This window comes from Mobula hypostoma, chromosome 9 (assembly GCF_963921235.1).
Source record: "Mobula hypostoma chromosome 9, sMobHyp1.1, whole genome shotgun sequence".
Taxonomy (NCBI): domain Eukaryota; kingdom Metazoa; phylum Chordata; class Chondrichthyes; order Myliobatiformes; family Myliobatidae; genus Mobula; species Mobula hypostoma.
Genome location: NC_086105.1, coordinates 55,377,245 through 55,404,185, shown reverse-complemented (window position 1 = coordinate 55,404,185; position 26,941 = coordinate 55,377,245). Strand labels below are relative to the sequence as shown.

At 44.4% G+C, this 26,941-nt stretch overlaps 1 protein-coding gene across 3 annotated transcripts; it reads right to left on the bottom strand.

The window, feature by feature from the left end:
* Window positions 1–1,141: 1,141 nt before the first annotated feature.
* Window positions 1,142–26,046, bottom strand: LOC134351738 (ras-related protein Rab-19-like). Of its 3 annotated transcripts, none has more exons than XM_063058331.1 (4): window positions 25,978–26,046; window positions 22,719–22,914; window positions 13,729–13,912; window positions 1,142–6,224 (listed from the first exon to the last, which is right to left on the bottom strand). In XM_063058331.1, exons 2-4 carry the CDS (start codon window positions 22,911–22,913, stop codon window positions 5,959–5,961), a joined length of 645 nt encoding a protein of 214 aa, XP_062914401.1. In that variant the 5' UTR covers window position 22,914; window positions 25,978–26,046; the 3' UTR covers window positions 1,142–5,958. The 3 variants fall into 3 exon arrangements, with proteins under 3 accessions (XP_062914401.1, XP_062914403.1, XP_062914402.1); XM_063058333.1 differs by having other exon boundaries at window positions 13,729–13,906; XM_063058332.1 differs by lacking the exon at window positions 25,978–26,046 and adding an exon at window positions 25,510–25,606.
* Window positions 26,047–26,941: the final 895 nt, after the last annotated feature.

The window sequence follows — 26,941 nt, the reverse complement described above, 5'->3', positions numbered from 1 at the left end:
AAGATGATATGTAGGACATGGAGGCTGATGGGGTGGTAGGTGAGGACAAGAGGAATTCTATCCCTGTTAAGGCAGCAGGAAGATGTGGTGAATGTGGATGTTTGGAAATGGAGGAGATGCGGGTGAGAGCAGCGTCAATAGTGGAGGGAGGGAAACCCTGTTCTTTGAAGGAGGAGGACACCTCTGTGTGCTGGAAAAGAAAGCCTCACCCTGGGAACAGACGTGGTGGAGACGAAGGAACTGAGAAAAGGGAGTACCATTTTTATAGGAGACAGGATGGGAAGACGTATAGTCAAGATAAACATGGGGATCAGTAGGTTTATAAAAGATGTTGGTTGACAGTTTGTCTCCAGAGATGGAGACAGAGAGATCGAGAAAGGGGAGAGAGGTGCCAGAAGTGGACCAAGTGAATTTATGGGCAGGATGGAAGTTAGAGGTAAAGTTGATGAAATTGATGAGTTCAGCATGGGTGCATGAAGCAGCACTAATGCAGTCATCAATGGAGCAGAGGAAGATTTGGAGAGCTTCACCAGGGAAGGCTTGGAACAAAGACTGTTCTATATAGCCCATGAAGAGGCAGGCATACCTGGGGCCTATGCCAAAGTGGAAGGAGCTGAAGGAAAATTGTTGAGGGTGAGGATCAGCTCAGTCAGATAGAGGAGGGTGGTGGTGGAAAGGGACTGGTTGGTTCTTTTATTGAGAAAGAAATGGCGAGCTTTAAGGCCTTCTTGATGGAGGATAGAAGTGTATAGTGACTGGACGTCCATGGTGAAAATGAGGCAGTCAGGGCCAGAGAATTGAAAGTTACTGAGGAGATCAAGAGCACGAGAAGTGTCGTGGTTGTAGGTAGGAGTGAGCTGAACCAAGAGGGATAGAATGGACTCAAGGTATGAGGACACAGGTTCAGTGGGGCAGGAGCAAGCAGGCAATAGGCCTGCCTGGACAGTCAGGTGTGTGGATCTTGGGTAGGAGGCAGAAGCGAGCAGTGCAGGGTAAGGGGACCGAGTTTGGTGGCACTGGATGGCAGATCTCAGAGTTGATGAGATCAGTGATGGTGTCGGAGACAGTTTCTGATGCCTGGGATGGGGTCCTCTTCAAGAGGTAGACTTAAAAAGTTATGTGGAACAGACATAAAGTTCGAAGTAAATTTATTATTAAAGTACATATGTTTAGTACATATCAACTACTTTGAGATTCATTTTTACAGGCAAATACAGAAAAAAAGAAATACAATAGTATTGATGAAAAACTGTACAGAAACAGACAAAGACTGACAAATGATCAATTTGCAAAAGAAGACAAATGGTACAAATAAAAAAGGATATGCAGTCAGAGGCATGGAGGGACACAAATGGAATCAAATATGCATCACCAGCACCATGGACAAGATGGGCCAAGAGGGTCACAGACTCATACTCCCTGCCAAGATTCCCATCAAAGCCAATATCCCATATTCCTACATTTGGCCCTCTTCCCTCTAAACCAGGGATTCACAACCTTTTTTATGCCATGGACCTCAAGTTGGGAAACTCTGCTCTAAACCTTTCCTGTCCATGTACGGTCCATGTATTTTTTGAATATTGATAATGTACCTTCCTCGGCCACTTCCTCTGGCAGCTCATTCCACAGACTGACCACCCTCTGGGTTGAAAAGGTTTCCCCTCACATTCCTATTAAATTTCCTTTTAAGTATTGTGAGCATTTTTGGGCCCCTTACCTAACAAAGGATGCCCTGGCATTGGTGAGAGTTCAGAGGAAGTTCATGAGAATAATCCCAGGAATGAAAGGTTTAATGTACACAGAGCGTTTGATGGCTTTAGAACTATACTCCCCGGAGTTTAGAAGAAAGAGGGAAATCTCATTGGAAACTATCGAATATTGAAAGGCCTAGATAGAGTGGACGTGGAGAGAATGTTTCTTATAGTGGAGGAGTCTAGGACCAAAGGGTATAGCCTCAGAATAGAAGGACGTCCCCTTAGAACAGAGATGAGGAGGAATTTCTTCAACTAGATGGTGGTGAATCTTGGAATTCATTGCCACAGATGGCAGCGGAGGGCAACTCATTGGGTGTATCTAAAGCTGAGGTTGATAGGTTCTTGATTAATAACGGTTTCTAAGGTTACATGGAGAAGGCAGGAGAATGGGGTTGAGAAGGATAATAAATCAGCCATGATAAAATGGCAGAGCAGACTTGATGGGCCGAGTATTATTCCAGGGCTTTCTCTTGACTCATGCTCATTTCTTTCCGTTGCTCTCCATGGTTCAGACAATACCTTCCATGAAGACAGGGAGATGGTGGAGACAGAGGGAGAATTGATACATATCCATTAGGATTAATTCAGACATGAGGAAAGGGAAGCAAGGACAATAGCCAGGAGGTTAATTGGAGGCAGGAAGTAGGTGGGAGTGAAAGGGACGAAATAAAAATTGTGATAGTAGGGGAAGCAGTATTTTGGAGAGGGACACAGCATAATCTGTGGAAGCATCCGGGTACAACAGCTTCAGTACTTCACTTCAACCAACCTGCGAGTCTACTGGGCAAGTTGAGGCCCAGTGTCTGCAAACCCACAAGTCCACTGGAGGCCAAAGAAGACAGCCTGTCTTGGGAGTAGAGGGTAATGTATGTGCGTGGGTGGGATGCAGGGAGGGGGGTGTTGGGAAGGGAGGAATGGGGCTTGTTTTGTTGCTTGGTGTGTCCTCTGTTGCTCTGCCAAGCATTCTGTGGACGCTATACTGGTGCCGGAATGTGTGGCAATATTTGCGGCTACCTCCAGCACATCCTTGGGTATGTTGGTTGTTGATGCAAACAGCACATTCATTGTATGTTTTGATGTGGTAAATAGATATGAATCTGATTCAACCATTTGTTCTTCAACCAAATGGCACAAGGCACAACCTTAATCGCTAGGATTTGTCAACACTGTGACCACTTTGATCTCTGTGCACTAAAACAGACTTGGTATTTTTTAATAATTGTGCTCTTCCTTGCAACAATTGTGTTTTTTCTTGTGAATGCTGCTTATATGATGCCAAGTATCTGTGATGCTGCAGCAAGTCAGTTTTTCATTGCACCTGTGCACACAGGTAACTATTATCTCATGCATAAATTTGACTTTGATTTTTAGGCCGAAGAAAAAGCTACTTTGAAAGTGAAGTTTTCATAGCCGCGTGATGAAGAGAAGGTGAGGGGAAGTCTTGCAAGGAAATGTCACAATCTAGGAACTATTTTTCCTCTATACTTCAGATCTGATTATTTATTAATTATTTCATTTCCTTCTTTGCCCTCCTTAGGTGCATTGTTTTGGACCACTCCTCACCAGAATCCATTTTCCACTTTCATATTCACTGAACAAATTCATTGATATTTTCCAGCAGCTTGGAAATTCCCTCTTCATTGTCTTGGACCACTCCTCACCAGAATCCATTTGCTAATTTGACGTTCACCTAACAAATTAATTGAAGCCTTCCAGCAATCTAGAACCTCTCTCTTCATGATTGACCATTCTGAAACATGTGAAAAACAAGGGAATGAAAAAATATCTCATGCTTTCCCGGTGTGTATGACAAAGAAACGCTTCTTGGGCTTCCAGCTGGGTACAGGTTCTAAACCTTGCAAAAAATCATGTTTCAGATAATCATTGACAAGTATTTTGTTTCACCCCTCTCTTCTGTTTTCTGATCTGTAGAATATTCTCCCCAGCCACAATCCTTTCTTATCTCAATAATTTGAAAGGCAATTCTTTCTTTTTAATTAACTTCATTTCATTTCTAATTTTATTATCTCTGATCAATACATCTATTCTCCCTCCCTCTTTCTCCTGTGTCCATTTTAATGTGTTATCTTACATTACATAAAGAACAGGATAGCCATTAATCATGGACTTTATCTGTAACCCCTATTGTATCACGTTCCATTACCATGAAACATTGCTTTCTATCTTATTTTGGATGTTATGTCATATTGAACTATAGAGAACTTGGATTGAATGACCATAAACCTGTGAAGGTCACAGGATAGGTAGATACACATTCCAAATGCCTTTTTGCTCATAATTTCTCTAAGTAAAGAGCATTAGAATTGCATAAACAGGTATTCAGGTCATAGCTACAGTTTAAAGTTCTAGTTACCACATTACCATTGTTTTATTTGGATTAAAAGAAATGGAGGAAGGATTAAATAGCATAAAGACTATTTGCGGTCTGGACTGGATCATTGGATATTGACTTCTGCCAAGTCCAAAGTCTATCAGTTTAAGTTAATTAGTAGAAGAATTGGAGGAAATCAAGGAGTACAAATGCAAATAATGAAAAGTCGCCTTGCAGTTAATAAAGCTATCAGAAATCCAAACAAAACACTGGGATTAGTTTCTAGAAGAAAAAACATCAAAGGCAGAGAAGCTGCAGATGGCTTGGAGATACAGTGGACCCTTCTAGTCCCTGAGCTATAAAGAGGATTTAAAAAGGAGAATGTATCTAAGCAGCCTTGTTGGGACTGATCTATAAGTTGCAGGATGTGGACGTACGGAAAGGAATTGAGCCGGAGCTGAGAGAAGGAGAGTAGCATCACTCGGCAACTCTTCTCATTTATTCAACAAACCCCTCAGGAGCAGCCTCTCACTGAGGGCACTCATCGATAATGACATCAACCATCTGCAGAAGCAAAAAACAGAGAACATTCAGCAGATCAGGCAGTATCTGCGGAAGGAGTACGGGGTCAAGGACGTCAATAACTTTCAGTCAGCTGCCTAAATCAATGGGAAAGTCCCACCAACAAATTTCTCCAGTCCGCTAGCGTGATCAGCATCCAGTGCCAACGTCCTCTCCTGGGCTAATTGATGCTCTGAGCATGTCCAAGCAGCACTGATAGGCCGGCAACTTGCCACCTGCTTGACCACAATCCCTGGAACAAACAATCTACTCCAAACTCCGTAACAGCCAGCAACTGGTATTCTCTGGAAAACTCTTCACAGAGATCTTCAGAGTTCCTTGAGGGGAAAAAGGCATCTCACAGGAATCCCTATCTTAGGACCGCTCTAGCAAGTGGAGTGGCATCCAGTAAGGCTACAGGTCTCTTTTTGTAGGGAGCAGGAGGCCAGGTGAAAAGAGCAAAAAGATCCAAACCATCATGTCCTTGCACAAGTCTGTGAATACTATGTGTCACCTCAGAACGTGCTAAACTGGAGGGGAATCAAGTCCAAGGGACTGCCTCCATGGACGAATGGTAACATCTCACCTCAACGTAAGGTCGTGAATTCAAGTCCTACTCCGGAGATTTGAATATAATGTGTGCAGTGCTGAAGGAATGCTTCACCAATGGGTAGTACGATCGTGACTGCAGGAGACTCCCTCAGTTTCTGTTTGAGGAATAAGCATTGGGCAACACACAATCCCTGCTCTATTCCAACAAATATTCAGCTGAGAACATAATTTAGGTTTCTATCCAAAGGATACGCCTTCAGCTGTGGAGCGCTGGGAGTGCTGGCCTGAATTACAAGCAGAGGTCCCCAGGGGTGGTCCTTGAATCCACAACCTCCTGACTCAAAGGCAGGAGGCGCACGATGAGCTTAGACCCACCCAAGAAAACGTCAGGGACCCTACAGGTGCAATCCTCCCCACAGTAGCAATCTTAGAGTGATAGATTTCGCAGAACGAAAGGACACCTGCTATGAAAGGCATACGGGCAGCTGTCGCCCATGTTCCACCTTTACTGGGCGATCTTCAGCAAACCTCAGGCGCTGGTGACAAATGTTTTACCTAGAAGCTCTGTCTTCAAGACAGGGAACAAACACCAGTTGTCACGGTCTTGCACATCTCCAGTTTAGTGCACGTCTCCACAATGTCTAAGGTCCCTTGCAAACTCTTCCAGGAGAACAAGGTTAGTCTGTTGCAGGATTTGATCCGTGGGCTCCAATTGTATTACGGGATGATTCGGACTCAGCTAACTGCAGGTGAGGATGCTCAACAGGAACAGGACCTTTTCTCATGGGGTGCGCTAACTCCGACCGGCCGGGAATCCAGGTGGAGTGAACCTCGACTGCTTTCGCTGGACAAGTGTAGCCCATTCCTCGCCAACAGCTCTCTGGTCAGCAGCTGAAAGGCCTCATCAACATTCTGCGCCTCTTTGGCCGATGTCTCCAGTACAGCCAACAGACCAAACTTTTCAGCCACATTGCAGGCCTCCTCGAAAGGAACTTCACGTCTCTCCCCCAGATCAGCCTTGTTTCCTGTCAGGAGGTGGAGTGGAGAGGATATGACAGTGTTAGAGTGATCAGCCACATGTCTCACATGCCAAACCCTGTTTTGACCATTCTCTACCACCCACACATTTCTTTTCCTATTGTGCTGACAAAAGTTAGAGAATATGGTAGAATGAAAGGGTTAATGGCCCTGGGCCTGTACTCAGTACGGTTCAGAGAATAGAGGCGGGGTGGTGACTCATTGAAGCTTATTGAATATTGAAAGGCCTAGATAGAGAGGACATGGACAGGATGTTTCCTATAGAGGGGGAGTCTAGCACTGGAGAACACATCCTCAAAATACAAGGACCTCTCTTTACAACAGAGATGAGGAGGAATTTCTTTAGCCAGAGGATGGTGAATTTGTGGAATTCACTGCCATACATGACTGTGGAGGTCAAGACTTTGGGTTGTTTTATAGTGGAGGTGGCTAGATTATTTATTACTAAGGGCATCAAAGGTTGTGGGGAGGGACAATAAATCAGCCATGATGGAATGGTGGAGCAGACTCAGTTGGCTGAATGGCCTAATCCTGTTCCTGCGTTTTACATTGTTTTATTTTTACGTTATTTGTTCAGTTTGTCTTCTGTTGCACATTGGTGGTTTCAGTCTTTTTCTGTTTGATTTTTTTTTGTGAATTCTATTGTTCTTTTTTCCTCAAAATGCCTGCAAGAAAATACATCTCAAGGGAGTATATGGTGACATTTATTGACAATAAATTTACTTGGGACTTTAAAAAGGAGCTTCCTTTGAATGTTATAAAACCTGTTTGCACCATACATTGTGCTGCTGATTATGACTCATATTTCAGTAATGTCACAAGCACATCCTTCATCCTTTCCTCTTCCCGACAACCAGGTGTGGCACAGCATTGTTCACTGGTCAGGAACTTACCCCAAGTGCCTCGTCATTAACTCTAGACCCTGAACACACAGCATCGGGTCAAATCACCTGGACTACTGATCTAGGGAGAGGGGAGTTCAAATCCCACTACTGCAAACTTAAATTCAGTTAATCTACTGCATCCCAAAATCAGAATCTACTATCAGTAATTCTGACTTTGAAACAATAGATTTATGATAAAGATTCATCTCATTTAGGGAAGGTGATTGGTCTCTTTAATTGCTACAGTATACCTGCCCTTAAATGGACTCTATATCTGACTTTTAGGTCACTGTAACCCACTGGCGTGCACTGCAGTGAAAAACTTAGAACAGAGAGTGATACCACATTTTGATTGGCCTGAAGAATTGATTCTCCTCCATTACCTGTCTTACTTGAGAGAGTTATAAAAGATACCCTGGGTCAGAGACTAACATATCCACCCATCATCTGATATCTCCACTATCCTGGCCAAATACTGAAGGACCGATCTGCCAGACTCTGCCTAGACCGTAAGACACAGGAGCAGAATTAGGCCATTTGGCCCATCATGTCTACTCCACCCCATTCTCTTGCCTTCATTCTGTAACCTTTTACACTCTACTAATCAAGAACCTATCAATCTCCGCTTTAAACACACCCAGTGACTTGGCCTCCACAGCCATCTGCGGCTATGAACTCACAGATTCACCACTTCTGGTTAAAGAAATTCCTCCTCTTTTCTGTTCTAAAGGAACATCCTTCTATTCTGAGGTTACGCCCTCTGGTCTAGACTCTCTCACTATAGGAAATATCCACTCTATTTAGGCCTTTCAATCCCCCTCATTGTTCTAAGCTCTAGCAAGTTCAGACCCAGAGCCATCAAAAGGACCTCATATATTTCAAAGTTGCTGGTGAACGCAGCAGGCCAGGCTGCCTGGCCGGCTGCGTTCACCAGCAACTTTGATGTGTGTTGCTTGAATTTCCAGCATCTGCAGAATTCCTGTTGTTTGATCTCATATATTAACCGTTCCATTCCCGAGATAATTCTCATATGTAAGTTGCTCCTTTCCATGTATTGTATCTCTCATTGTCTGCCCAAAAATTTAGCAGACAACGATACAACCCATGGAAAGGAACAAGATGGCCATCTCTCTAAAAATGGATTTTCCTTTCAAGTATTAGAATGTGTGACTACTGTGCTATCTCTGTGAAGATAATCCTGCCTTCACACTGGAGGTCTTCTCTGCCTTGATGTCTGTCACTTCAGGGTGGTAAACAGAACAGATGTAGATTACATTCTACAGCACAGAAGGCATTAGCAGGTTTACAAGTGAGGTGTATAAAATCATGCTTACTTAAGAGCACAAGAAATAGAAGCAGAAGTCGGTGATTTGACCCATTGAGCCAGCTCTGCCATTCAATAAAATCAAGGCAGAAAGTCAGAAACTAAGTTACAGACAATGTAGAAGGTTGTCATAAGTTACAATAGAACAGTGAAGGATGCCAACCTGGGCTGATAAGTGGCAGATGGAGTTCAACCAGGAGAAGTGTGAAGTGAAATTCTTTGGAAGGTTGAACTTGAAGTCAGAATACAGGGTTAATGGCAGAATTCTTAACTGTGCGGAGAAACGGAGGGACCTCCGGGTCCCTGTCCACACATCCCTGAAAGATGCCACGCAATTTGAAGGGGTTGCTAAGAAGACGAATGGTGTATTTTCCTTTATTAGTCGGGGGATTGAGTTCTAAAGCTGCAGGGTAATGTTGCAGCCCTATAAAACTGTGGGTAGACTACACTTTGGAGTATTGTGGTCACCTCATTATTGAAAGTTTGTGGAAACTTTAGAGAGGGTGCAGAGGAAATTTACCAGGGTGCTGCCTAAATTGAAGAACACGTCTTATGAGGACAGGCTGAGTGAACTAGGCATTTTCTCTTTGGAGCAAAGGAGGATGAGAAGTGACTTGATAGAGGTGTACAAGATGATAAGAGGCATAGATTGAGTGGATAGCTGGAGACTTTTTCCCAAGACAGAAGTGGCTAATACATGGGGGCATAATGTTAAGGTGGCTAGAGGAAAGTATAGGGGGGATGTCAGAGGCCCGTTTTATACCTAGGGGTGCACCTGGATGACAGACTTGAGTGGAGCACCAGAGGCTGTGTACAAGAAGGGCCAGAGTCGCCTCGACCTCCTGAGGAGACTGAGGTCCTTTGGAGTTATGCAGGCCTCTCCTTCACATGTTCTACCAGTCCGTTGTCACCAGTACAATCTATGCAGTGGTGTACTGGGGTAATGGCATCAACACAGGTGATGCCAACAGGCTCAATAAACTGATTAGAAATAAACTGTTAAAGGAGTCAAACTGGATGCACTGGAGACTGTGGTAGAACAAAGGACCCTACGGAAAATCCTGGCAATTCTGGGCAATGTTTTTCACCCTCTGCACGCCACCTTGGCTGAACACAGGATCACTTTTAGTGATAGACTAATCTAACTGTGCTGCTCCAAAGAGCGCTATATGAGGTCATTCTTACCCTCAGCCATTAGGCTCTATAATGAGTCAACCAATAGCTGGGGAAGCGATGACTCCCCCTCCTCATCCTGATAGACTGTTTGAGGTAACTTATTTTTTGTTATTTTCTTACATCTCTTTATATTTGTGCACTTGTAATGCGACTGCGACACTGTAATTTCTTTTGGGGTCAATAAAGTATCTATTTATCTATCAATACACAATGAGTGGTGGTAGGAGGAGATATATTAGGGACATTTAAGCAACTTCTAAATAGGCACATGCATGATTTAACAAAACAGAGGGCTGTGTAGGAGGGAAGTTTTGGAATGATTTTGAAAGGTTAAAAGGTAAGCACAACATCATAGGCCAAAGTGCCTGTACTGTGCTGTTAATGTTCGATATTGTAAGGGGTGTTGATTTTAAGTAGTTAACAGAAGACTGAAAGGGAGATGAGAAAAAAACCTTTTCACTGAGAGGGTGGTAAGAGTCTAGATCTCAGTCCCTGCACAGGGTGATGGAGGTAAATACTCTCACCACACTTAAAGTGTGTTTGAATAGCCAAGTCCTGAAGGGGCCACAGGGCTACAGCTGAGGTTCAAAGTTCAAAGAAAATTTATTACCAAAGTATGTACATATCATCCACGACCTTAAGATTCACTTCCTTGCGGGCATTCACAGGAAAGTAAAGAAATATAATAGAATTTTACAAGAATCTACACATCAACAGACAAGGAGAGACAAACAACCAACGTGCAAAAGAAGACAAACTGTGGAAATCACATTGATACCGAGAACATGAGTTCTCATGTGAAAGTAGGTTAGGTAGATCTTCTGACTGGAACAAATATTATGTTCTCTGTGCTGCAAATATCCTATCAACAGCAGAAAATGATAAATGCAAGAAACTCTGCAGATGCTGGAAAGCCAAAGCAACACACACAAAATGCCAGAAAACAAGAGGGGAAGGTAACTGAATAAGAAGGGGGGGGGGGATGTATGAGGAAGAAGTACAAACTGGCAGGTGTCTGGTGCTCCCAATGTGGCCTCCTTTACATTGGTGAGACCCATCGTAAATTGGGGGACTGCTTTGTTGAGCACCTCCATTCCACTCAGCGAAATCAGAACGTCCCGGTGGCCAAACATTTTAATTCCAGTTCCCATTCCTATTCTGACATGTCAATCCATGGCCCCCTTGTGCCAAGATGACGCCACCCTCAGGATTGAGGAGCAACACCATATATTCTGTCAGGGTAGCCTCCAACTTGATGGCACGAATATCGATTTTTCCTTATGGTAAGATAAATTCCCTCCCTCTCTCCCTTCTATTCCCCATTTGGGCCTCTTACCTCTTCTCATCTGCCTATCACCTCGCTCTGAGTCCCCTCCTCCTTCCTCTCCTCCTACGGTCATACCCCTCTCCTATCAGATTCCTTCCTCTCCAGCCCTTAACCTTCCCTAGCCACCTGGCTCCACCTATCACCTTCCAGCTTGTCCTCCTCCTCCTCCCCCCACCTTTTTTATTATGGTGTCTTCCCCCTTCCTGTCCCGTTCTGGAGAAGGGTCTGGATCCGAAACTTCGACTGTTTGTTCAATCCCCTCGATGCTGCCTGACCTGCTGAGCTCCTCCAGCATTTTGTTCGTGCTGCTTGTGGATTTCCAGCATCTGCAGATTTTCTCTTGCTTGTGATTGGAATGCAGTGAGATGTGTCATTTTGCGTCAACGACCAGCATTGTCCGAGGAAGTGAGTGCTACCACTCCTGCGGTGCCAACATAGCCTGCCCACAGTTCACTAGCCCCAACCTAACCGTATGTCTTACTTTTGGAATCTGGGAGGAAACCGGAGCACCTGGAGGAAACCCACGCAGTCACAGGCAGAACATACAAACTCCATACGGACAGTGGCCGGAATTGAACCCCACTGGTGATCACTGCCACTCTGAGGCAACGCACTAACCACCATGTTACTACACAGCCCAGTGACTGTCAGACTCTTGCCGCTGATTGCCAGACCAATAAATGCATAGATTAAATTTTCTACCTCAGCCTCCTTTGCTCCAGAAAGAAAGAACAAGCCCGGGCCTATCCAATCTCTGCCCATAACTTTAATCCAGGGCATCAAGGTCATGGAATTGAACCAGCTACCCTCGCAGAGCAGAGGATGATGGGAAAACTCAGTTGTAGGTTTGGCACTTCCATGGAGAGTGGATCCAAGTCCATATTTCATAGAATAGTACAGCACAGTACGGACCCTTCAGCACACAATGCTGTGCTGACCTACTTAAACTAACTCCACGAATAGGTTTATAGAGCAGTGCCATTGCAGATAACCTTTGATCTGAACTTGACACGTTTTTGTCAAAGCACTTTAGAAAGCATTCTGTCTGGATACATAATGGCTGGGTCTGACAACTGCTCTGCCCGTGACCACAAGAAACTGCAGAGAGCTGTGGGTACAGCTTAGCACATCAGGCAAACCCTCTATTTAACCCTTCCCTCCTCCACAGCCTATAACACCCCGTTTTCATTAAATCAATGTGCTTATCTGAGACTTTTAAATGTCCCTAATGTGTCAGCCTCTACCACCATCCTGGTTAGTTCATTCCATGCACTCACCACCCTCTGTGCGAAAAGCCTACTTCTGACACCCCCTAAACTTTTCTCTACTCACCTTAAACAGATGTCCTCTGGCCACTGCCACCCTGGTGAAAAGGTGCTGGCTATCGACTTGATCTGTGTCTCTCATAATGTTATACACCTCTATCAAGTTGCCTCTCACAGTCCATCACTCCAAAGATGGAAAAAAGCCCTAGCTCACTCAATCTCTCCTCATAAGATGTGCTCTCTGAGCTAGGCAGCATCCTGGTAAATCTCCCGCTGTAAGGCTTCCATATTCTTCCTAAAAGGAGGTGACCAGAAACAACACAATACTCCAAGTGTGATCTAACCATGGTTTTATGGAACCTCACAGCTTTAGAGTCAGTCCCCAACTAACGAAGGCCAACACGCCATCTTAACAACCTTATCAACTCACAAGGCAACCTTGAGGGATCTATGAATGTAGACTCCAAGATCCCTCTGTTCCACCACACTACTAAGAATCCTGCCATTAACCCTGTACTCTACCTTCAAGTTTGGCCTTCCAAAGTAGAGTCTAACCAGAGTTTTTATAAAGGAGCAATGTTTCAGATGACCTTTGATTCGAACTTGAAAGATAAAGTTTCACAAGTATAGCAACTGCTCTACATGAGACCGCAAGAAACTGCAGAGAGTTGTAGACAGCTCAGCACATCACAAAAACCAGCCTTCCCTCCACGAACTCTATCTATACTTCTTGCTGCCTCAGTAAGGCCAGTATGAACAGAAATCCCACCGACACCGAATATTCTCTCTTCCTCCCTCTCTCATGAGGCAGAAGATACAAAAGCCTGAAAGTACGTATCAACAGGCTCAAGGACAGCTTCTGCTCTGCTACTATAGACTATTAAGCGGTTCCCTAATATGATAAGGATTCTTAACCTCACAATCTAACTTTGATCTGAACTTGAAAGTAAATGTTTCACAAGTTTTTAACAAAGCACTTTAGAAAGCATTCTATCTGGTTGCATAATGGCTAGGTTTGGCAATTGCTCTGCCCGTGACATTATGATCTTTTTTACATGCACTGCACTTTCTCTGTAACTACAACACTTTATTCTGCACAATTATTGTTTTACGTTGTTTTGACTCATTGCACTGTGGAATGATCTGATCTGTATGAACAGTATGCAAGATGAGGTTTTCGCTTGGTGCACATGTCAGTAATAACCCAATATGAATACTAAGTACGACCTGGGAATAGGGAGGCTTTGCTCACTGAGGCTTGACCCCTTCACTGCCGATCATTGACTTGTGACCTTGTCCAGACTGAGAAACTTGCCAATGAGCCCCTCAAGTCTGTGCAGAATGGGGGAGACCATGACTCACTATTGACTCACTCTTGTGACTACCAGTGATCCCGGGTCTCTCTAATGAACAAGTGTTGAACCCAATTCCCTGCTTTGACTGGTGTGTGTGCACGTGTGTGTGTGTGTCCAGAGTAGTAACTCTCAATCTCCAGCTCACTGTCCCGAGACGTACCAATCAACAGCTGGACGACGTTGGCCGCTCCGTATCGCTGGATCTCGTTGACCCAGTGCGGCACTGAGTTGAAGGAGGACTGCTTGGTGATGTCGTAGGCAATCATGGCCCCGTGCGCACTCCTGTAGTAACTCTGCGTGATGGTCCGGAAACGCTCCTGCCCCGCCGTGTCCCACACCTGCACCTTCATGACAGAAGCACAACATGTTAGCAAACGGCAAGCTGCAGAATCATCAAAGCCACACCAGACCCTGCACGCAGGCAGGACCTACTGTACTTCGTCAGATCTGGGCCATACCCTCCAAATATCTGGACCTGTTTCTCAGTTTTTTTTGTACTACCTTACTTTCCATTTTTCTATTTTCTATTTATGATTTATAATTTAAATTTTTAATATTTACTATTGATTTGTAATCCAGGGAGCAGGAAGTGCAGAAACAAATATAGCTGTGATGATTGTACGTTCTAGTATCAATAGTTTGGCGACATTAAAGTATAAAGTAATCCCCCACCAATCTGAGCACAAAATAACAGATCACTGGGACTGACTTGCAGGCTGAGATCCATTCAAGGGAATTAAAGCGTTATAACCCTCGAGTGAGAATGAAACTTCCTCGAGAAGTGGTTCTGAGAGATGTAAAGTAACATATGTGAGAGTGGATAACGATCCGGAAACGAGGAAGTCATGTGACAACTTTTATAGAAATTCCATTACCCAGGAGTAAGTCGCAGACAATGAGAAGGACATGGATTGAGTAACAGGGATACGGAGTCACCGAGTTATCTGGTACACAAGGAGGCCCTTCAGCCCACGATGTCCCTGCCCACCTGCCCACAGTAGGACCAGATCCTTCCGTGCCTTCCCTGGTTTGTGCCTGTCTAAATGTCTCTTCGATTGTATCTGATTCCAGCCCCTCCTCTGGTAGCATATTCCAGATATCAAACACTGTCCGTGTATAAAAAAAACTTACCCCTCAGATCCCCCTTTAAAAACATTTTCTTACACCTTAATCCCCTCCCCTCTGGTTTTTGCTGCCTCTACCAAGGGAAAACGTCTCTATCTATCCTATCTGTGTGGGCACGTGGCCAAGTGGTTAAGGCATTGGACTAGGGACCTGAAGGTCGTGAGTTCGAGCCCTAGCCGAGGCAATGTGTTGTGACCTTGAGCAAGGCACTTAGTCACACATTGTTCTGCGATGACACTGGTGCCAAGCTGTATGGGTCCTAATGCCCTTCCCTTGGACAACATTGGTGTCGTGGAGAGGGGAGACTTGCAGCATGGGCAACTGCTGGTCTTCCATACAACCTTGCCCAGGCCTGTGACCTGGAGAGTGAAGACTTTCCCAGGCGCAGATCCATGGTCTCGCAAGACTAACGGATGCCTTATCCTATCTATGCCTCTCACAATCTTATAAGCTTCTACTAGGTAACCCCTTGGTTTCCTTCCCTTGAAGGGAAACAAGTCCAGCCCGTCCGATCTCTCAGCACAACTGAACACCTCCTGTCCAGGAGGTGACATTTTGGTGGACCTACTCCGTAACCACATGCTTTCTAGAGTGTGGTGACCAGAACTGCACAAAGTTCTCCAAGTGTGGCCTTACTAGTGTTTCATAAAGTTGCACCATGATGTACTTCTTTACTATGCCCTGACCTATGAAGGCAACATACCATTTGTCTTCTTCACCACCCTGTCGGCGTTCGTTGCCACAGTTTAGGGAAAAATGAGCTTGAATTCCAAGATCTTGGTTCATCAACAATATTCCTTTGTTCTTTCATTTTACTGTATAATTCCTTCTCCGATTTGACTTACAAAAATAAATCAGCTTGCAATTGTTCGAATTAAATCCATCTGCCAATGGTCTGTCCAACTTTTGAGCTGGTCTATGTACACCCCATAGGAACAGGAAAAGGCTATTTATCACTTGAGGGCATTCCACTTTCCTGTACCTGCTCTCTTCTCACTCCTCCCGTCAGGCAGGAGGTACAGAATCAGGTTTACTATCACCAGCATGTGTCACTGAAATTTGTTAACCTAGCAGCAGCAGCAGCAGCAATACAATGTATAATATAGAAAGAAAACAAAGTAAATCAATTATAGTAAGCATACAGTATATATGTATATTAAGTAGTTAGATTACAGGAGAGTTAGGTCTCACACTACAAGGTTCAGGGGCAGTTATTACCTACGACCATCTGGCTCCTGAACAGGTGTGGATAACTTCACTCACCTCAACTCTGAGCTGATTCCACAACCTATGGAAACACTTTCAAAGACTCTACAAATTGATGTTCTCAATATTCATTTTTATTTGAATTTACACAATTTATCCTCTTTTTGTACATTGGCTATTTGTCAGGCTTTGTTTATATATAGTTTTTTATAAATTCTATTGTATTTCTTTACTTTCTTGTAAATCCCTGCAAGAAAATGAATCTCAGCGTAGAATATGGTGATATAGAGTACTTGGATAATAAATTTACTTTGACTTGGACACTGACATTCAATGAGTTCATGGCTCATCTTTAACTGGCCTCATACCCTCCATGTTACTTCACACACAGACTGAAAATTAATGACCAGTCCAATATCAGTTACTAGTTTTGGAAGAGCGTCCCAAAATGTTAATTACTCTTTGCGTTTAAACATTATTTCTTAATTTTGCTCCAACAAGTCTAAGCTCAAGATTTCAGATTTATACCCATTGATAATCTTCCTTTGCTTGCCTTTACTGTTTTGAAAAGCTTTAATCAGGTCATTGTTTAACCACCCGGCTTTGTGCAGTTTCACAACATGGCTCTCAGTATCCAGGCATTATTCCGGCAAATCGAACTTGCTCTCCTACCAAAACCAATCACCAGTATCCCATTGACCTTCACCCCATTGATCTCCTACACCAATGAGACATATTAATTGCCCATTTTCATTTTCTTTGAACCCCTATTTGTTTTGATTATTTAGAACACAGTCTTTCTTTTTTCATTAGAGTAACTGGAGAAACTCACTTCTGCCTGTGTTTCAAGGATGGTGGATCAACTTTATTTGCCATATTACTTGCAAGTATTAGGAATTTGCTGCAGCGTGTTGGCACAACATGCAACAAAAATAACAACTTTCAACAATTTGAAGAATTATATAAAAATAGAGGTTAAAGTACAGATATGGAATAAAATGTGTATAAATACCAGCATTATAAAAAACGGTTTCCAGTGCAGTGCAGTGACTGGGGTAATAAATAGAAGGGGATGGGAGGGCTAGCTAGAATGGTTAATCAGATTAACTGCCTGGCAGCAGAAACTTTTGACAGTGAGAAGTTTTTGTTTTAATAGCGCTATAGTGCTTTCGATAAGGGAGCTTTTGGAAAAGACAGTTTGTAGGGTGGATAATGTCCACAATGATGTTGAAACCCATTCTCAAAGTATTTCCCATTTGCTTAATCTACTAATGGGCTAGATGTCCCTCTCCACTCAGCTTCCTGCTACACCTGCTCTTACCCTGAGGACTTCTCTAGTGCAACATCCCACTGAGATCTAGCTCCAACACAATCAACAAGGCCTTGAGCAAAATTTAAATTCGCAAACTGAAAACTCTATAGAAATGCTTTGGCAACTGGTGGGCCATGCCCCAGGTAAATTGCCTGCAAAGGCTCTCAGAGTTTGAATAGCTCTAAGCATCTGACATTCACAAACACACAAAAAAAAACACTTCAGCATCATTGAAAATAAAGCATATTGTTAAAACTTGAAGTTTGAAGATTTAATAGAAACACGCGAAGTTGGAGCAGCAGTACACCCCACAGGTTCTTGGCTCTTTGCCATTGCACAGTTGTAGCTGTTGGACTAGAGTCTAAATTGTCACTTTTCTTGAGTTCAACTTTCTTAATGCTTTATTCTTCATGCTAGTCTCTTTGTATCTTTGTGGATTTTTTCTCTGCAGCCTATGTCCCAGCATGAATCGAACTGTCTCATACCAGACATCCCACCTCTCCCGGAAGTTCCGGGAGTCTCCCGCAAATTAATAGTGGCTCCCTGATGCCCGCAAATTATATACAATGTCCCGGAAATTGATTTTTTTGAGAGCGAGCGTGAGAGAACAGCGCGAGAGAGTGAGCGCAAGAGCAAGAAAGCAAGCGCGAGACAGCGAGCGCAAGTGAGAGCGACCATAAGAGAGCGAGAAAGCAAGAGAGAGCGAGAAAGCAAGCGTGAGAGTGAGAGCGAGAAAGCAAGCGCAAGACAGCGAGAGAGAGAGAGAGCAAGAGCGAGAAAGCGAGAGAGAGCAAGAAAGCAAGCGCGAGAGAGTGAGAGCGAGTAAGCAAGCGCGAGTGAGAGCGACCACGAGTGAGAGAGCGCGTGTGATAGAGAGAGAGCGAGAGCAAGAGCAAAAGAGTTCCAAAAAAAGTCAGAGTGGCAGAGTGTTCCAAAAAAAGAAAATATAAAACGTACGTCACTGAAGTGTACCCCTGCCTAATAGGGGTCAAAAATAATGACAGTGTTGCTCGCTGCACTGTTTGCAACAGTGACTTTTCTATTGCCCATGGTGGGTTAGGACTGTAAAAGACATGTTGAGGTGAGTTTAACAGGTATCATTCATTCATTAGCATAGCTAACGTTATTTAAACTAGCTGGCCAGCTGCTAAGGAGCTACTCTATTGCAGACATCCCACCTCTCCCGGAAGTCTCCTGCAAATTGATGGTGCTACGTCCCTGAAATGAGTTTTTGCAGGGTGGGATGTCTGTCATACAGTGATCTTAACAAGCAATTTACTCATGTTTAGTTTCAGACAGGTTTCAGTGTAAGACAACCACAGCTTTGTTCTTCTCTGTGTTCTTCCTTCCTTCTTACTGATAGTACACTGAGTTGGTGACTGTTATTTCTTTGTTATGAACACCTAATAAAACAGCTGTAACTACAAGATTTACACCTCGTTCTTGACTTCCGAAGAATATTCCTTATGACCAACTTAATACTCTGCATCTTAATGCTCTGACCCCTGGCATAGATGGTACCAGAGGTTTCTGTGGACCTAGGTGACTTCTTCCAGTTCGTCCTTGAACCAGGTGAATCTCTTCTCTTTTAATGTCTCTTTTTTTCCTTTTGAAGGTGGCTGGGGTCCTGTCAGAGCCCATGATTTACAACTGTGGTTCAAAACTGCGGTTCTTCATGGCGGTCGGCTCTCACTCTCGGAACACGCTGAGCGGCCTGGTGTTTTCAATATCTCTAGGTGCAGCTTGGAAGACGTGCGCCTTCGGGGTGCGCTATCTGGACGACCCGATTCCTTGCCGGTATTGCTGACTGAAGCATCGCGGGAGACTGAAACATCGAGACAGCTGCTGTCAGAAGGCAGCCACGGCACCTGAACGATCTCCCTCTCTCTTGATGGCGAGTGAGAGTCTGCTGGCCCTTGAGTCAAGGGAACTCGAAAAAGCAACGCTGCAGATTGTAACATCGAAACAGCGAGCTGTTGGTCTCCCCCTCATCTCTTGCAAGAGCAATACCTCTCTTTCCTTTGCTAGTAAGGGAGAGAACCTGTCTGAGATGTCGATGTGTTGGGATGGACAGTAGTTTTTCATTGACTCCAGATCATGGTCTCTGGGGAGCTTTGCTATTGCTTGCATGGTAGGTGGGGAGGGTTGATACTTTGTTGCTGCTTGTGCATGGAGAGGGAGCTCTGGGGTTCTAATATTTTTGAGTCATTTCTTCTGTTTAGTGGATGTCTGCGAGAGTAAGGATTTCAGGTTGTACAGATTCTCTGATATTAAATTGAGCCATTGAACCATTAGTTCTGCACTCCCTCGCAAATGGAAACATCCTCACAGCATCTATTGTATCAAGACTCCTCAAAGTACCATACGTATGTTTCAATGAGATTTAGCTTGTATTTTCATTGAAGAGCTTTTCTCTTTTCTTAAGGGCATTTATTTTCAATTCCTAGTTGACCTGGAGGTGGTGTAGCTTCCACCATCTCAAACAGTTGAATTTCTTTTTTTCATTCAGTCAAAGGATGTGGGCCTCACAGGCAGAGCCAGCATTTAATTGCCCGTCACTAGTAGCCCCTGAGGTGTCTTCTCTCACTGCAGCCCTTGAAGTATGGGTACACCTACAGTGCCGTGAGAGAGGGAGTTCCAGTAGTCTGACCCAACAACAATGAAGGAATGGTGATAGATTCCAGTTAGGATGATGTGTGGCTTGGAGGACAACTTCCATGTGGTGTTCCTATGCTTTTGTTGCCCTCCTCCTTCCAGCTGGTAGAGGCTCGTGGATTTGGAGGGTGCAGTCTAAGATGGTTTGATGAGTTGCTGCAGTGCATCAGGTGGCCGGTACAAACTGCTGCTGCCTTGCGTCAGTGATGGAGTGAGTGAGTGGTTGTGGATGGAGGCCTATCAAGTGCCCTCTATGATGTCAAGCTTGAGTGTTATTGAAGCTGCACTCATCCAGACAAGTGGAGAGGGTTCAACGCACTCCTGATTTGAGCCTTGTAGATGCTGGATGGGCTATGGGTGGCTAGGAGATAAGTTGCTCACTGCAAGACTCCTAGCCTCTGACCTACTCATGTAGCCATGTTGTGTACGTGGCCACTCCCCCCAGATCAGTTTCTGGTCACTGGCAACCCCAGGATATTGCTAGTGGGGGGGGTTCAGTGATGGCAACTGCATTGTCAGGGGGAGGTAGCTGGATTTCTCCTCTGTTCAAGCGACATTTGCCACCAACCAGCCCAGGCCTGGGTATTGTCCAGGTCTTGCTACATCTGGATGTGGACTGCTTCGTTGCTTGAGGAGTCATGAATGGTGCTGAACATAGTGCAATCGGCAAACATCTCTCCCTCTGACCTTGATGAAGTAGTTGAAGGTGGTTGGGCTTTGGACACTACGCTGAGGTGGCGGTGTCCTGTGGCTGATGAAGTGCTGAAAGGCAGGGAGTTCCAGGATTGAGACTCAGCAGTGGTACATGCCTGATGATCTATTTCCCTCCCCAATCCAGTGAACCATGTTGAAACAATACCAGTCACAACCTACCAGACTGACTCCCTGCCTGTTATCTCTATTTCCTGCCCCGGAGATAATTCCTTAGGTCAATAACTTGCCTTAAATTTCATGTGCTTCAGTTTTTCCCAAGTCAATGATATGGCACCTTATAAAATGCCTAGCAAAAGTCCATATAAATAACATCCACACATTAGCCTCCCCACAGCTTTAATGACCTTCTCAGGCTTGTCAGACAAGCCGTATCTATTAGAGATCTATGTTTTCTGTAGCCAATCAGCCGAAAATCTGTTCCTCTAATTTATTATACACTGAAGTAATTTCCCAACAACAGTTGCCGGGCCAACTGTTCTGTAATTCACTCACTTGTTTATATAACAGAGTGACATATATAATTCTCTAGTCTAAACAGAATAGTCATTAAAATCAGGAGACCTTAAGAGCAGAAGTAGTTTGAAAATCTTTCATATTTTTATCCACTTCCTTTAAATTCTGGCATGGAAACCTTGTGCTTTGTCACATTTTAATGACATTATTTCGTTCAGTTCGGTTATCTTATTTAATTTTGACATCTATCAATCATCAATACATTTCATTCCTTTGGCGTGTTTGTTATCCACTTCTTGTACTCTAGATAGTGATCCAAAATATTAATACTCACCTTTCCTTACTTACAGTGACACAAATATCAATTTAAGAGATTCACAATGCCTTAATGCTTTTTTCCAATATATTTCTGAAAAGCAATCATACTGAGTTTGCTATCTTTACATGTTCATTTCTGTAATCCTTCCTCATCATCTCCCTGTCATGACGCTGGTGTTTAGGGCAGCAATGAAGATCCTCCATTTCTCACACGAGAACATCTGCAGATGCTGGAAATTCAAGCAACAGACACAAAATGCTGGTGGAATGCAGCAGGCCAGGCAGCATCTATAGGAAGAAGTACAGTCGTTGTTTCGGGCCTGCTGCGTCCCACCAGCATCTTGTGTGTGATCCTCCATCTCTGTCTGTCAACCATCATACACAGATACAGAAGGATTCTTCATTGCTGCTTCTGTAACAATTACTTTTTGACCAGTCAAGGATGTCAGCCCTAAGCTGAACCCCAAACCCGGAGGATCAGTGGACCACTCTTGGTCTGGCCTCTACTCTTTGCCCTGTTTGGCATGGGTGACCCTACCAAGAGCCAAAGCATAAAGCCCTGAATCCAGCCAACTTAGCTCTCTGGTCATTGAGGCACGCAAGCTTCCAAATGCTATGACAAGGTTATGGTGCTCTTGAAAGTTTTGTAATCCTTACTAGTTACTCAATCAGTTTTTACTCTTTGTATCTCTCCCAGCTTAAGTGTCCCAGCTTATTTTTACAAATTGTACACTTTTATTTTACTCAATTATTACCTCTGACTGTGTATTGTTAAATACACCTCTCATCTGGTGAAATTGACTCTGAACAATTTTAAACTTTTTACTAAAATTTCTCACAATTTTTCCTGTCAATAACCCAAAATATGTGTTCTGTTTACTGTGGACCGATCACTAAAGTCAGCCTTACCTGAGGAGAACCACGAAGATTACAACTCTCAACTTTCTCCATCTGATCCTCATAATCTTTACGCCAGAATATAAATCTCTCAGTCCTGACATTTTGCCCTATTGCCCAACAACTTTAAGCTCTAATAACTTTCTTAGTTTTCCCTTCTGGTTTAATAACTTTACATTTTTCACTTTTCCCTTTACTTGTGGAATTTCAATCATTGCTTCACTGCATTAGCTTTTGTTGCTTTAAGAACTATTATTAACACCATTTCCATCTTGGCATCCCACATCCTCTGTCATATTTACTAGCTGATGGGTCCCTGGTCCTAAACTCATTAAAAAATGTTTTTTTCTGCTTCAGTGCTTATGCTTGGATGGGAGTAAAGGAAAGGGTTACATTTGGTGAGGAATAGTGTTCGGAGGAACGAGAACCAGTCAGGGCTGGAATGATAAAATTGCAAGCATGTTGCCCACCTTCACTTTCTTGCCTTCAATGTCCATTGTTTTAACAATGAAGTCCACTCCAATAGTATTCTGCTGTTTCTCAATGAAGACTCCAGATTTGAAACGGTGAACCACACAGGTCTTGCCAATATTGGAATCTCCAATAAGCACGATTTTAAAGAGATAGTCAAAAGCTTCGTCTGCGCCGGACCCTCCTGGATTCATACTGTAATAAAAAATATTATAAATACTAGAACGTCCAATGAAACCAGCTATTGACAGCTTAAAATCTGATCACTCATGAGATGTTGGTGATCCTGAGGTGGTGCTGGGGAGCTGTCTTCTTCAATCACTGCACTCAGACCGATAACCTTTCAGCAGAACTGGGAACTGTTAGAGATAAAATAAATTTCGAGATGCTGGTGGGGAGGTGTTGTCAGGCAAAAGTGGGTGCTGCTGGGAGAAATGAAGAAAAGATGGTGGACAACAGAATCATTATTATAAACGGTGGAGGCTGTAATGTCTCGTCACAAGATGAGCTGTCGTTTTTAACATTCACACTGGTACCATGCAGGAGAGGATGGAAAGGTCATAGTGGGAATAAGGCAACAGACCCTGATGGCTGCCAGTCATCCTTGTAGACTAAGGAGCAATCATCAGAACAGGCCCTTCAGCCCACCATATCTGTTCCAACCACGATGCCAAATTAAACCAAACCTACCTGCTTGCACACAATCCATGCCTCACCATTCCCTGCACGTGTCTATCTAAATGCCACTTAGATACCATTATTGTCTCTGCTTCCATGTCTTCCCCTAGCAGTGCAACCCCAGCACCCACCGCCCTGTTTATAAAAACTTATCTTTGACACCTCCTTTAAACTTCTTCCCTCTCATCCTAATGTTACGATCTCTAATATTTGACACATGCCACACGCTTTCTTGGTCACCCTATCTCCTTGTGTTACTGCTTTCAGGGGCGCTGAACTTGGACTCCAAGATTCGCCTTGTATCAGTGCTGCTAAGAGTGCTGCCATTAAACGTGCACTGTCTCTTTATGCTTAAACTCACAAAGTGCGAATGTAAAGAGACAATTAACACCCCACACTGCCCGGATTAAACTCCACTTGCCATTTCTCTGCCCGTATCTACACTGATCATTTTCCTCCTGTATCCTTAGGCAGACTTCCTTTCAGGTTCCAGACATGTACCGCTCTCTACGTAAAGGAACTCGTAAATCTCCTTTAAGCATCTCCCCTTGCACCTTATATACAGCATTTGCCCTTCAATATTTTGTATTTCCACCCGGGGAAACAGACTGTGACTCTTTCTCCTATCTAAGCTTCCATAATTCTCTATATATCCATTAGGTCTCCCGACAGCCTCCAAATCTCAGGAAACGTAACCCAAACATGTCCAACTTCTTACACTAATACTCTCTCATCCAGAGAAGGTCCCAGTGAACCTCTTCTGTACTCTCTCCAAAACCCTCTTCTATAACACGGTGATCAGAACTGCATAATACTCCTCACCAAACTTTTACACAGTAGATTTTTATCTTGTAGGTGTTCTTTTGCATTCAGGTAGTAGTGAGAGTGGGAAATGGAATTCCAACAAGAAGTTGACTGGATGCTGGAAAGACTTTGGGGAGTCAGTTGTCACAGACTGTGACTTTGCCTTTGACATGGGCACTCCAGTGATTAAATCTCCACCTTTCACAAAGGCAGGTGAAATCCATTTGCCTCACCAGCCTCCAGATGTTACAGCACGAGATAATGTGGAACACGACCCCAGAGCTTTCTGCTGGGTTAACTCATCTCAGCTGCTTCGTCAAGAAGCTGATAAGAGTTCCCCATTCCCTAACGTCAAGTTGTTTCTGGCAAATGTTTGGTTACCCATGATCTGCAGTTGTTAAAGGCTGAAAACACTGATAAACGTGAAATGTGGGTGGTTGACCCCCTCGTCTTTCTCTTTCCCCTCCTCTCTCTTCCTCTACTTCTCCCTTTCCCCTTCCTCTATCTTCTCTCTCCCCTCACTCTCTCTTATCTTACTGTCCCTTCCCTCCCCCTCTCTTCTCTCTTTTGCCCCTCCCTTCTCCCTCTCCCCCTCGCTCCTCTTCCTTCCCCTCTCTACTCTTTCTCCCACTCCCTTCTCTCTCTCTTCTCACTCCTCTTTTGCCCCCTCCCTTCCCTCTCTCCTTTCTTCCTCTCTCTCTCTTTTCTTCCCCTCTCTCTCCTCTTCCTTCCCCTCTCGCTCCTCCTTCTTCCCCTCTTTCTCCCCCCACTTCTCTCTCTCCATCCACCATCTCTCTCGTTAATGATCAGTTTTAATTATGTCACTATACAGCATTGATATGAGGGTGACATTCATCCCTCAATATTGTACAGTTCTGTTTTCAGTTGCTGACTGCTTCATACTCAGTAACAACTGAAATTGAAGACTATTCAATGGTACAAACGTTTCAGTTTTGACTTTGCAATGGATGAGAGGTCATTGATAAGGTAGCAGAAGATGGTCTGACATACAATGTTGTCCAACAATCCCTTTGCTCAGGACACAACTTGAGTCATTGTAGTGTTTTCCCCTCAGTTCCCATTGATCATTTTATTCCTGGTGGCTATTGATCAAATATAGTTAATTATTCCCTCACCTGGGCTCCCTGTTAACACCTCTCCCTGAGATCCACGCATCTATCAACAACCAGATCACAGTGAATAAACAGACAGCTGTGGCAGGCTGGAAAGGCTGTGACTTTCTCTTTCATTTTTCTGTAGGATTCTCACTTTGCTTTAGAGCAGTTTACAGTCTAGGGAGCTGCGTACCTCTCTTCAGCAAGTTGTTTACGTTGGCGGGAACCACTGAGAGATCTGGTAACTCCCTGGACTCTCCTCTTCTTCCCTCTAAAACCTTGCCATTTATACGCGCAGATTTTGTTTTGATTTTGACATCGAATAAAAACACAAGCAAATAAAACAATAATTCGCCTGGGCCCCTAGACCACTCCACCCCCACCATTAAATCCCAGTCGTCTCGGGTCCCCCGATCCCCCGATCCCCCGCAGCGAGGAAGGAACCAGTCTACAAACTGGTGAAGTTGGAATCACAGCAGACATGAACAGCCCGAGCGGTGATGGACCTGAGCGGGAGCCAGAGAGCCAGCGGCTCCTGATCGACGCTTCAGGTCGGTGAGGGAGGGCTTCAGGTGTCCGCAGCCGGGGCGGAACATCCGCTGCGGGATATTCTCCCCGGCGGAGGGGGATCCTCCCCACGGATTGTGCAGAGGTCACTTACTTGGCACCATCAGAACAGCCAGCCGCTCACCTTCGTCGCCGCAGGTACTCTGCCCGCACCTGCCGTGCGCACCTGTCGCTCCTGCTTCCTTGGTGCGCGCACGGGCTGCTGGGAATTGTAGTCCAAACGTTGGGCTGCGGGCTGCTGAAGGCTCAGATCAGAGGATTCCCACTCATTTCCACACGAGGAACGATTTGCGGTGGTCAGGTAACCCTTCCCGCAAAGGATGGTGCGTATTTGCAATGAATTGCGAGGAAAAGTGGTGGAGGCAGGCACGTCAGCAACACTTAGATAAGAATGTGAGGGAGAGTTGTAGAGGGCTATAGGCCAGATGGGATGAGCTCGTTGGTCAACATGGATGAAGTGGGCCAAAGGCCGGTTTCCGTGACTTGGTCCTGTCGCTGGACGTGGAAGGAAACGAAAGCTTCCAGGGGCAGCCCACACTGTCACAGGCAGAATGGGCGATGGACTGAAAACCCAATGGAGGTTTCCCTGCACAGGTTCATAACCTGCTGACTATAGAAGCAACAGGTTCACCACACTATTGGAGTCTCTGTACCAGATGGAGATGTGACCAGTTGAAATGTTCTCCACCGTATGGTTGTGAAAATCTGCTAGAAGTGATGAACTCAGAGCTAACGGTATCTGCTTTGGTTGCCTTTTATCAATCTCCATCATTCTGCCTCTGCTTCCATGCTGCCTTGCATTCTGCCATATTTTTCAAATCCTAAACTCTGCAACTTCCCTATTCTTCTTTTAGCCGGTACTGCAGATTCATCTGCCTCTTTCCCCGTTGAGGCATGTCTCAGAGGTGGCATCTGCCTTCACACACTGAGCTACTGGTTGCCAAGGGCTCGATCTTCCTTGCCTGGGTTGTTAATGAAACTGCTAAGCCTTCATGTTATATGATCTCAGTTTTAGTTCCTCTTCAGTGTTGATCAAAACCTGCTTCCACAGCCGCATT